This window comes from Oncorhynchus mykiss, chromosome 8 (assembly GCF_013265735.2).
Source record: "Oncorhynchus mykiss isolate Arlee chromosome 8, USDA_OmykA_1.1, whole genome shotgun sequence".
Classification (NCBI taxonomy): domain Eukaryota; kingdom Metazoa; phylum Chordata; class Actinopteri; order Salmoniformes; family Salmonidae; genus Oncorhynchus; species Oncorhynchus mykiss.
Genome location: NC_048572.1, coordinates 38955045 through 38967937, shown reverse-complemented (window position 1 = coordinate 38967937; position 12893 = coordinate 38955045). Strand labels below are relative to the sequence as shown.

Here is a 12893-nt window from a genome sequence, read left to right as displayed (position 1 = left end):
AATACATTTGTAAAAATGTCTAAAAACATAATTCCACTTTGACATTATGGGGTATTGTGTGTAGGCCAGTGACACACAATCTCAAGCTGTAACACAACAACATGTGGAAAAAGTCAAGGGGTGTGAATACTTTTTAAAAGGCACTGTATCTGAGACATACAGATAACTATGTCCAGCAACTGTCTGTGCCTGAGGCATCCCACATTGCTAAAGAGCCGAGCCAAGATGCTCTTACTCTATGGGTTATGCTGCACACACACATGCACACTGGTCTGGTTAGACTCCACTGACTGCTTCAATTTGTCCATTCAGAATGAATCCAATGTGTATGGTAGAGTACATACATCTCAGCAGGCATGGTCAACAGCCTGTAGTTGAGGAAGGGGCTGGATATCTCGATGAACTGCTCTGGTTTCACCACCGCAGGCTCTGTGCAGAGAAACGACGCGTGTTGTGATGTACAACTTTTTATTTTTCTACTGCCGTTTATAGTTTTCTAAGATTAAAATTATTTTCATCTCAGTGTACTGATGTCAAAGGCCCCCCACAACCTCAACTAAATCTCCTTCTTCCCTCTCACCATCCTTTCCTCCTCTCCCAACATGTCCACCCTCAGCCCCATCTCACCCCCTCACCCCACCGTTGCGCAGCACTTCCTCCCCCCCTCCCCTGTGTCACCCCCTTCTCCTCCATCCTAACCAAATTTCACCCCTCCCTCTCACCCCGGGGCTCGTCTGTAATTGTGGTCTCCTTTCGGGGTCGGATGAGTTTCCAGCGGGGCACGGCGGGTGGTTTAGGGGGCGCCACCAGAGGGCAGGTGCGGGTACGGGTCACCAGGACTGGGTGGCTGTAGAGGCGAGACAGACCGTAGTGCCTCAGCCGCTCCGACGAATCCGCCTGGAACACCACAGGAGATAGAAAGACTGTAGCTGCTAAGCACTGATACAGGGTCAGATCTTCTTCATGGTCCTAATGGCTAACGTTAGGATTGAGGATGGGTCTGTGGTTTAGGGGGGGGGGGGGGGGGGGGTTCAGGGATGAATCTTGGAATTATAATGGTGTATAAATTATGGAAGACGAGTGGTAAGTCTAACGATCCATATTGGGCAGAACATGGCCTCAGAACTGAAGACTCCATTGGCACGTTTCATCTCCTCCGTCCCCCCGCTGGTTCTGAGGCCTGGGCACATTCGTATAGGCTATTACAGGTTGTAAGTTACATGGAAAGAGATCAGTTTCAGTGCACATTTTGTAAATAAGCGTTAAGCTTGTTTCAGATGTAGTCAGTGCCTGGATTTGCTTTAAAGTGTAGAATATTTAAACTGACCTAGGCTAATTTACAATGAGAAATGTACTTATCACCACAGCTGGATAGTTGGTAGTGCTTATGGTATTTCTATGAAGAATGTTGGACCGTACCATCTGTCCCAGTACAGAGGTCTTCTTCTCCAGGAGGTGTAGTGGCTGGTAGCTGGCACACACCACCATCTCTGGAGCAGGAGGGGGTGAAATACCTGACCAGGGCAGGACACACACACACACACACACACACACACACACACACACACACACACGAGTGCTCAGGGGCCATGCTTTTCATTAACAGGTCCAATAGAGGGGCATGACACCAACAATGGGAGGGGGGAAAGTGGGAGTGAGAGACAGAGAGTGTGAGAGGGAGCTTGCGAGAGAGCGAGATATATACTGTGTAGAGAGAGAGAGAAATTGTGAAATGGCATGTACAATTAGCTTCATGACATTTCACATTTCATGGGTCAGCTGAGGACATGGCTCCTATAATGAGGCGTCACAGAGAAGAAAATAAAAAGGTTTTAAAAAAAAGTTTAAATAAGTAAAAAGATACTGAGAATCTTGACAGAGATTCTTGAATTCAAAGTCACTTTCACAGAGATTATGGGGCGTTAACCCCGATCGAAGGTCTTGGAGACAGAAGTCATTGTGTGGTGCAGAGAAAGGAGATGCTTTGCTATCTGAGGCACCATTTTTGACCCTTCCACTGACAATCTCACTATGCATCACATGATGAGCGTGTAGGCCAGGAGACATGGAAAATCTATTTGAGTAATTACTGGATGTGTGAGGGAATGATATAGAAGCTGCATTCATGGAGAAGGAATTAGTCGTGCTGAATCTATGCAAGGTTAATAATACAACCGAATCTAAATGAAAATGCAAGGCAAACTTATCTATGATATAAACACAATGTTTAGTGTGTGTGGTGTGTGTCCCTCAGTCACAAAATATTTAGGGATTGGTGCCAAATCACTGCATGTTAATCTCCCACATGTTAGTTATCATTGAGAGAGAGAGGGAATGGGAGAGAGATACATTTTTTAAAGAGGGAGTTTGAAAAAGTGAATGTATGCGTGCGTACACGAGAATTAGAGGTCGACCGATTAATCGGAATGGCCGATTAATTAGGGTCGATTTCAAGTTTTCAGAACAATCGGAAATCTGTATTTTTGGGCGTCGATTTGCCGATTTTTATTTTATGTATTTATTTATTTGTATACCTTTATTTAACTAGGCAAGTCAGTTAAGGACACATTCTTATTTTCCATGACGGCCTAGGAACGGTGGGTTAACTGCCTCGTTCAGGGGCAGAACGACAGATTTTCACCTTGTCAGCTCAGGGGATCCATTCTTGCAACCTTACAGTTAACTAGTCCAATGCAATAACAACCGGCCTCTCTCTCTCGTTGCACTCCACAAGGAGACTGCCTGTTACGCGGATGTTATGCGAAACTTATCTTATAAAAAACAGTCAATCATAATCACTAGTTAACTACACATGGTTGATGATATTACTAGATATTATCTAGCGTGTCCTGCGTTGCATATAATCTGACAGATACTTGCATGCTTGTATGCTCAAAGTATCTGACTGAGTGGTGGTAGGCAGAAGCAGGCGCGTAAACATTCATTCAAACAGCACTTTCGAAGAGCTGCTGGCAAAACGCACGTCGTGCGTCAAGCATTGCGCTGTTTATGATTTCAAGCCTATCAACTCCCGAGATGAGGCTGGTGTAACCGAAGTGAAATGGCTAGCTAGTTAGCGCGCGCTAATAGCGTTTCAAACGTCACTCGCTCTGAGCCTTGCAGTGGTTGTTTCCCTTGCTCTGCATGAGTAACGCTGCTTCGAGGGTGGCTGTTGTCGTTGTGTTCCTGGTTCGAGTCCAGGGAGGAGCGAGGAGAGGGACGGAAGCTATACTGTTACACTGGCAATACTAAAGTGCCTATAAGAACATCCAATAGTCAAAGGTTAATGAAATACAAATGGTATAGAGGGAAAAAGTCCTATAATTCCTATAATAACTACAACCTAAAACTTCTTACCTGGGAGACTCATGTTAAAAGGAACCACCAGCTTTCAAATGTTCTCATGTTCTGAGCAAGGAACTTAAACATTAGCTTTCTTACATAGCACATATTGCACTTTTACCTTCTTCTCCAACACTTTGTTTTTGCATTATTTAAACCAAATTGAAAATGTTTCATTATTTACTGGAGGCTAAATTGATTTTATTAAGGTATTATATTAAGTTAAAATAAGTGTTCATTCAGTATTGTTGTAATTGTCATTATTACAAATAAATAAATAAATACAATCGGCCGATTAATCGGTATCGGCTTTTTTGGTCCTCCAATAAATCGGTATCGGCGTTGAAAAATCATAATCAGTCGACCTCTAGCGAGAATGGATGGGAAAATAAGGGTTCATTTATATATTCATTTTGGCTATCTACAGAGACCTTGTTTGAGTGTGCCACAACGCAGAATAGCTGATAAATTTACGAATGCGCAACACACATTAGAAATTACAGGTGACAGTAAAGGTTGGCAAAAAAGTTAGTCACTAACACTAGCTAATATGAAAACAGCCTAACTAGCTCTGCTAGGGCAAGTAAATTGGTCAGAGTGGGGTGTTCTCTCATTTGTGGCTGGAAGTAGCTAGCAAGCTAGCCAACTTTAGCCAGTTAGTTTGGCGCTTGACTGCCATTGACAAATACAATTTTATTGGACACATATACGTGTTTAGCAGGTGTTATTGCGGGTGTAGCGAAATGCTTGTGAGGTCAGAACGCTCGGATCAACCCTACTCCTCAGCCACGCTACGAGAGCGAAACGATCAGAATTTACGAACGGACAACAACATTTATGAAAGGCCCAGAGCGCACTCTGACAGACTGGAGGCAATTTACGAACGCACCCCAAGACAGACAGAGAAAGAGGGAGTGGGCATGAGCTAAAGAGAACCCGTGCAGGCAGAACAGTTTAAACAAAATCACTCAGTACAGCAGTATTTTCAATACACACAATATTGCTGTTAATCAAATAGCATTCAGCTCAGACACCCATACATACCCCACAAGACATACCAGGAGTCTCTTTACGGTCCCCAAGTCCAAAACATATTTACAGCAACGCACAATTCTATACAGAGCCATGATCACATGGAAATCCAATCTCAATTTACTCAAGCAAACAACAAAATTACCTTTAAAAAACAGATTCAACAACTGTGAGGGTACACAAACAAGCACACTAACACACATTTTTTGTTGTTGTATTGTTTGTATATCATTATATTTTAAATGTGTGTTACTGTCCTTGTCTATCATCTTGCTGGAATAACCAGTTGAGGCCATGTTGGCAAACCAGGTTTTTGGCTAAAATGTCTGGGTAAAGTTCATAATGCCGATGACCTTAACAAGGGCCCCAGGAACAGTGGAAACAAGATAGACCTAAAACATCAAATATTTACCACCATATTTTAAAGTAGGTATGGAGTTCTTTACTGTTTCGTATCCTTCCTTCGACGCCAAACTCACCACTGTTTCTATTTTCATGTCATCTGACCACAGCACCAGTTCAAATCCAAGTGCAAATGCCGTTAAGCATACTTCAGGTGTTTACATTTGTTGGATGACATGAAAATAGAGCTCATCGAAAGAAGGATGTGATAAGCAGAAAAAAAATATCTTTAAAAAAATTTGATCTGTGTGTAACGTACTGTCTGTAGTGGGCTGATTGGTAGTGTTGGGCTGGACAGCAGTGGGCTGAGATGACTTTCTGTCTTTATCCACATCTTTCCCTTTCTTCTTGGCTGAATCTGACAGCAACATAACAAGTCAGTAGGAAAACATAAATACAGGAGTGAGTAAGAAGACGGAAAAGGCAGTGGTATACTTTCTCCCACAGACAGTTCAGTCAATCCGTTGATTAACTCAAACACTCGATTAGATAAAATAGCCCACACACGTGATCCTAATCTAATCAATGATTTAATTGACTCTCTTAATTAAAGCAGTTTAATCAGCGCGTGTGTAAAATGCTACCCGTGTCAGGTTTAGTGGGACAGACAGACAGACAGAGGGAGAGAGAGACAGACAGAGCAGCACCTTTGCTTTTCTCCGGGGTTCTGGTTGCTGTGGGAGACTCGCCCTTGCACTCGTTGAGTCTGGACTCCCTCACTCCGGAGGTTTCCGTGGTCAGGGGCTTCTCCTCCGAGCTCTCCTCCACATACTGGAATTTGGGAACGGTGTCCTTCAGGAAGTCCCAAACCTTGCCCAGGTACCGGGACCTGAGAGATTGGACACGTCACACTGTAAAACTATCTACCCAGTTGTTTATCAATGATCCCACATGACTGGATATGTAATAACTTACTAACAACTAACCAAGTGTTAGATTAATAGAATGAGATGTGTTAGTGCTGGGCAAAAAAATAAAACTAGAAGGTTGGTGCTCTAAATAAAGCACTTAACTATTTAAAATGTTATTTGTGTCTGGTATCTGATTTCAGTCCTGTCGATTGGCCACCATGATACATAATATATGTCAAAACAGATGAGTGTTGTTATGAGTGGCGTTCATTTAGCTCCAGGCATGCTCCATATCCGGGGTGCCAGGGTAGCCTAGTGGTTAGAGCGTTGGAATAGTAACCGGAAGGTTGCAAGTTCAAACCCCCGAGCTGACAAGGTCTGTCGTTCTGCCCCATCTGTCGTTCTGCCCCTGAACAGGCAGTTAACCCACTGTTCCTAGATGGCCTAGGAACAGTGGGTTAACTGCCTGTTCAGTGGCAGAACATCATCATTGAAAATAAGAATTTGTTCTTAACTGACTTGCCTAGTGTGTGTGTGTCAAATAAAAAATAACCATTCATTTCAGACTTTATTGAAAGATTTCCTGCCAGTGATTCCAAAACAAGCCTTTCTAAATTAGGATAACTGAACGATCAAATCAAATTTTATTTGACACACGTTTAGCAGATGTTATTGCGGGTGTAGCGAAATGTTTGTAGAGGGTTGTCATTATGCTTATTCTTACGATGACTCATTGACAGCTGCCTGCTCTGGAGTGCCTGTGAAGTTGTGGCTGGAGTTTAAATAGTCATGTTAGCTGCTGGCAGTGTGTGTGTGTGTGTGTGTCAGTGGAGGCTCCTTAGAGGAGGAGGGGGTGGACCATCCGACTCAGTGAATTTCAGAAAAATACAAATAGCACATTTTTTATTAAACCAAATAACTGATTATCTTACGGCAAAAAATACCTTCTGGATATCAGGACAGCGATCACTCACCTCGGATCAGACAAAGATTTTGTCTTCAACAGGACATACTCCAAACACCCGACAAGGCCAACATCCCAGTTATTGCAAGAGGAACAGAGGACACAGAGGTGTGCCTCGCAAGGATTCGCAGGATCAATATTACGTAAGGATCCGCAGGATCAATATTACTCGCCAACGTGCAATCATTGGACAATAAATTAGACGAGGTACGATCACGAACACCCTACCAATGGGACATCAAAAACTGTAATATCTTGTGTTTCATCGAATCGTGGCTGAATGATGACATGGATATTCAGCTAGCGGGATATGCGCTGCACCGACAAGATGGGGGGGGGGGTGGGGGGGGTCTGTGCAATAAGACCACAATCAGTCAGCTGTATAAGGAAATCAGCAAACAGGAAACCGCTCACCCAGGCAGAGCTCCTAGTGGCCGGAGAATTTAATGCAGGGAAACTTAAATCAGTTCTACCTAATTTATATCAAGATGTTAAATGTGCAACCAGAGGGAAAATAATTCTGGATCACCTTTACGTGTACAAAGCTCTCCCTCACCCTCCATTTGGTAAATCCGACCACACAAGCACACAACCTTACAAGCAAAATGAAAGCAGGAAGCACCAGTGACTTGGTCTATAAAAAAACTGGTCAGGTGAAGCAGATGCTAAACTACAGGACTGTTTTGCTATCACAGACTGTGACATGTTCCAGGATTCTTCCGATGGCATTGAGGAGTACACCACATCAGTCTCTGGCTTTATCAATAAGTGCACCAAGGACGTCGTCCACACAGTGACTGCACGTATATACCCCAACCAGAAGCCATGGATTACAGGCAACAATCGCACTGAGCTAAAGGGTAGAGCTGCAGATTTCAAGGTGTGGGACTCTAACCCGGAAACTTATAATAAATCCTGCTATGCCCTCCGACGAACCATCAAACAGACAAAGCGTCAATACAGGGCTAAGATTGAATCGTACTAGACCAGCTCCGACGCTCGTCTTATGTGGCAGGGCTTACAAACTATTACAGACTACAAAAGGGAAGCACAGCCGCGAGCTGCCCAGTGACACGAGCCTACCACACAAGCTAAATCCCTTCCATGCTCACTTCGAGGCAAGAAACACTGAGGCATGCATGAGAGCATCAGCTGTTTCCCGGACGACTGTGTGATCACGCTCTCCACAGCCAACTTGAGTAAGACCTTTAAATAGGTCAACATACACAAGGCTGCGGAGCCAGACGGATTACCAGGACGTGTGCACCGGGTATGTGCTGACCAACTGGCAGGTGTCTTCACTGACATTTTCAACATGTCCCTGATTGAGTCTGTAATACCAACACGTTTCAAGCAGCTCACCATAGTCCCTGTGCCCAAGAAGACAAAGGCAAGACTAAGGAGTTGATTGTGGACTACAGAAAAAGGAGGACCGAGCAGGCCCCCCATTCTCATCGACGGGGCACGACAAAGCCTATTCCCCCTCAGGAAACTAAAAAGATTTGGCATGGGTCCTGAGATCCTCAAAAGGTTTTACAGCTGCAACATCAAGAGCATTCTGACTGGTTGCATCACTGCCTGATACAGCAATTGCTCGGCCTCCCACCGCAATGCACTACAGAGGGTAGTGCGTACATAGGGTAGTGAGTTCGGACTAAGCTGCCTGCCATCCAGGACCTCTACACCAGGCGGTGTCAGAGGAAGGCTCTAAAAATTGTCAAGGACCCCAGCCACCCCAGTCATAGACTGTTCTCTCTACTACCGCATGGCAAGTGGAACCGGAGTGCCAAGTCTAGGACAAAAAGGCTTCTCAACAGTTTTTACCCCCAAACCATAAGACTCCTGAACAGGTAATCAAATGACTACCCGGACTATATGCATTGTGTTCCACCCTCCTCTGGGTACATTGACTTCAATGCTGTTTCGCCATTGAGTTATTGTCTCTGGCCCCATCCCAGTTAGGGTGAGTGATGAGCTCTACAGCAGAGTCTCAACTCAATCGCTGGTTGAAACAGTTTTCTGCCCCTCCCAAAATATATATTTTGTAGATAATTGGCCCCCTTTCTGGGAATCACCCACAGGACCAAACCTGGCCCGTTGAGGAGTGACGGACACCATCCTAGCTGGCGGAGTGCTCTCATCTTATCTCTCAACATAGACAGGGCTCTAACTCCACAATGAGATAGGGTGCAGGCCAGGCAGCAGGCTGTTAGCCAGCCTGCCAGCTTAGTGGAGTCTGCCACTAGCATAGTAGTCAGCTCAGTTATCCCCATTGAGACCGTGTCTGTGCCTTGATCTAGGTTGGGCGAAACTAAACATGGCAGTGTTCGCTTTAGCAATCTCACTGGAATAAAAACATCCTCCATTCCTGTCATTATTGAAAAAGATTGTGAACTCTCACATCTCAAAAAAGGGCTACTTAATGTTAGATCCCTCACTTCCAAGGAAGTCGTAGTCAAGAAACGAATCAATGATCAGAAACTTGATGTGATTGGCCTGACTGGCTCAAACCTGATTAATTTACTGTGTTAAATGAGGCTTCTCCTCCTGGTTACACTATATTATATTCCTGCGCATTACGGAAGAGCCGGAGGTGTTGCTAACATTTACGACAGCAAGTGTAAATTTACCCCAAAATAAATGACTGCATTTTTGTCTTTTGCGCTTATCATCATGAAATCTATGCAGCCTACTGAATCACTTTTTATACCTACTGTTTACAGGCCTCCTGGACCGTAATGTGTTCCTCACTGAGTTCCCTGAATTCCAATCGGACCTTATAGTCATGGCATATAATATTATACTCCCACTTTCGAAGCCATCACAGACTCAGTCGGTTTTGTCCAACACGTCTTCGGACCTACTCATTGCCACAGTCATACCCTGGATCTAGTTTTGTCCAGTGGAATAAATATTATGGATGTAAATGTTTTTCCTCATAATCCTGGACTATCGGACCACCAAATAATATTCTGCTCAGACCCCAACCAACGATCATCAAAAGCCGTGCTATAAATTCTTGGACAACCCAAAAGATACCTAGATGCCCTTCCAGACTCCCACCACCTACCCAAGGACGTCAGAGTACAAAAATCTGTTAACCATCTAACTGAGGATCTAAATGTAACCTTGCGTAATACCCTAGATGCAGTCACACCCCTACAAAAACAAAAACATTTGTCACAAGAAATTAGATCCCTGGTATACAGCAAGAATTCAGAAAACTGGAACGGAATGGCGCTTCACCAAACTTACCCTTCTGACTAGCTTGGAAAGACAGTGCAATATCAAAGAGCCCTCACTGCTGTTCAATCATCCTATTTTTCCAACCTAATTGAGGGGAATAAGAACAATCCTAAATGTATTCTTGATACTGCCGCAAAGCTAACTAAAAAGCAGCATTCCCCAAGAGAGGATGGCTTTCACTTCAGCAGTGATGAATTCATGAACTTCTTCGACGAAAAGATCATGATCACCGTAAAGCAAAATACAGACTCCTCTTTGAATCTGTGTATTTCTCCAAATCTCTAGGATAAATGGAGACACTGAAAGTTTTAGACACATTCATGAAAATAATCATGGCCTCTATACCTTCAAGCTGCATACTGGACCCTATTCCAACTACTGAAAAAGCAACTTCCTGTGCTTGGCCCACCAATGTTGAGAATAACAAATGGCTCCCTATCCTCTGGATATGTACACAACTCACTAAAAGTGGCAATAATAAAGCCGATCGAAAAAGCCAAACCTTGACCCTGAAAATGTTTTTAATAAATTATCGGCCTACAGTACCAGTCAAAAGTTTGGACACACCTACTCATTCAAGGTTTTTTCATTAAATTGCACTCTTTTCTACATTGCAGAATAATAGTGAAGACATCAAAACTATGAAAAAACAAATATTGAATCATGTAGTAGCCAAAAAGGTATTAAACGAATCAAAATATATTGTATTTTATATTCTTCAAAGTAGCCACCCTTCGCCTTGATGACAACTTTGCACTCTTGGCATTCTCTCAACCTGGAATGCTTTTCCAACAGTCTTGATGGAGTTCCCACATATGCTGAGCACTTGTTGGCTGCGTTTCCTTCACTCTGCGGTCCAACTCATCCCAAACCATCTCAATTGGGTTGAGGTCGGGTGATTGTGGAGGCCTGGTCATCTGATTCAGCACTCAATCGCTCTTCTACTTGGTCAAACAGCCCTTACACAGCCTGGAGGTGTGTTCGGTCATTGTATTGTTGAAAAACCAGACGGGATGGCATATAGCTGCAGAATGCTGTGGTAGCCATGCTGGTTAAATGTGCCTTGAATTTGAAATAAATCACATAAAGTGTCACCAGCAAAGCACCCCAGCACCATCACACCTCCATGCTCCACAGTGGGCACCACACGTGGAGATCATCCTTTCACCTACTCTGCATCTCACAAAGACATGGCAGTTGGAACCAAAAATCTTACATTTGGACTACACCGGTCTAATGTCCATTGCTCGTGTTTCTTGACTCAAGCGAGTCTTCTCTTCTTATTGGTGTCCTTTAGAGGTGGTTTCTTTGCAGCAACTCACCCATGAAGGCTTAATTCACACATTCTTCTCTGAACAGTTGATGTTGAGATGTGTGTGTTACTTGAACTCTGTGAAGCATTTATTTGGGCTTCACTTTCTGAGGCTGGTAACTCTAATGATCTTGTCCTCTGCAGCAGAGGTAACTCTTCCTTTCCTGTGACGGTCCTCATGAGACCGTCAGCCAGTTTCATCATAGCGCTTGATGGTTTTTGCAAAGGCACTTGAAGAAACTTCAAAGTTCATGAAATTTTCCACATTGACTGACCTTCATGTCTTAAAGTAATGATGGACTGTCATTTCTCTTTGCGGATTTGAGCTGCTCTTGCCATAAAATGGACTTGGTCTTTTAGCAAATAGGGCTATCTTCTGTATTCCACCCCTACCTTGTCACAACACAACTGGCTCAAACGCATTAAGGAAAGAAATTCCACACACCTGTTAATTGAAATGCATTCCATGTGACTACCTCATTAAGTTGTTTGAGAGAAAGCGAAGAGTGTGCAAAGCTGTCATCAAGGCAAAGGGTGGTTACTATGAAGAATTTCAAATATATTTTGATTTGTTTAAAACATATTTGATTACTACATGATTCCATATGTTATTTCATAGTTTTGATGTCTTCACTATTATTCTACAATGTAGAAAACAGTAATAGAAAAACACAAATGAGTAGGTGTGTCCAAACTTTTAACCGGTACTGTATATCGAATATCCCATTCTTCTAAACATTTTTGAAAAAGTTGTTGCGCAGTAACTCACGGCCTTCCTGAAGACAAATAATTGTATATGAAACCAGTCTGGTTTTATACCCCATCATAGCATGGAGACTGCACTTGTGAAGGTGGTAAATTACCTTTTCAAGGCGTCAGACCAAGGTTCTGTATCTGTCCTCATGCTCCGAGACCTTAACTGCTGCTTTTGACACCATCGATCACCACATTCTTTTGGAGAGATTGAAAACCCTAATTGGTCTACACTGACACGTTCTTGCCTGGTTTAGATCTTATCTGTCTGAAAGATATAATCTCTGTCGATGGTTTGTCCTCTGACAAATCAAGTGTAAGTTTCGGTGTTCTTCAAGGTTCAATTTTAGGACCCGTATTGTTTTCACTATATATTCTACAGCTTGGTGATGTCATTCAAAAACACAATGTCAACTTTCACTGCTATGCGGATGACACAGCTGTATATTGCGATGAAACATGATGACCCAAAATTGCCTACCCTGGAAGCCTGTGTTTCAGACATAAGGAAGTGCATGGCAGCAAATGTTTTACTTTTAAACTCTGACTAAACAGAGATGCTAGTTTTAGGCCCCAAGAAACAAAGAGATCTGACAAGTAATCTTGATGGTTGAACAAAATAAAACTGAAGGACCTCGGCGTTACTCTGGACCTTGATTTCTTTGATGAACATATCAAGAATATTTCAAGAACAGGGTTTTTCCATCTTCGTAACATTGCAAAAATCAGATATCTTTTGTCCAAAATTGATACAGAAAAGCTAATCCATGATTTTGTCACTTCTAGATTAGACTACTCCAATGCTCTACTCTCCGGCTACCCGGATAAAGGACTAAATAAACTTCAGTTAGTGCTAAACACGGCTGCTAGAATCTTTACTAGAACCCCATAATGTGATCAAATCAAACTTTATTTGTCACATGCGCCGAATACAACAGGTGTAGACTTTACCATGAAACGCTTATTTACAACATATTTACCAAGTATACTA

At 43.1% G+C, this 12893-nt stretch overlaps 1 protein-coding gene across 2 annotated transcripts in view; it reads right to left on the bottom strand.

Moving 5' to 3' along the window:
- The window catches only part of adgb (androglobin), a 117774-nt gene that overhangs the window by 79292 nt on the left and 25589 nt on the right, over positions 1-12893 (bottom strand). For both annotated transcript variants that reach the window (XM_036985453.1, XM_036985454.1), the window contains exons 8-12: positions 5424-5605; positions 5036-5134; positions 1420-1514; positions 723-897; positions 345-429 (exon numbers count right to left, since the gene is read on the bottom strand). In XM_036985453.1, coding sequence (XP_036841348.1) covers positions 345-429; positions 723-897; positions 1420-1514; positions 5036-5134; positions 5424-5605 — 636 coding nt within the window. The remainder of the gene's footprint in view (positions 1-344; positions 430-722; positions 898-1419; positions 1515-5035; positions 5135-5423; positions 5606-12893) is intronic.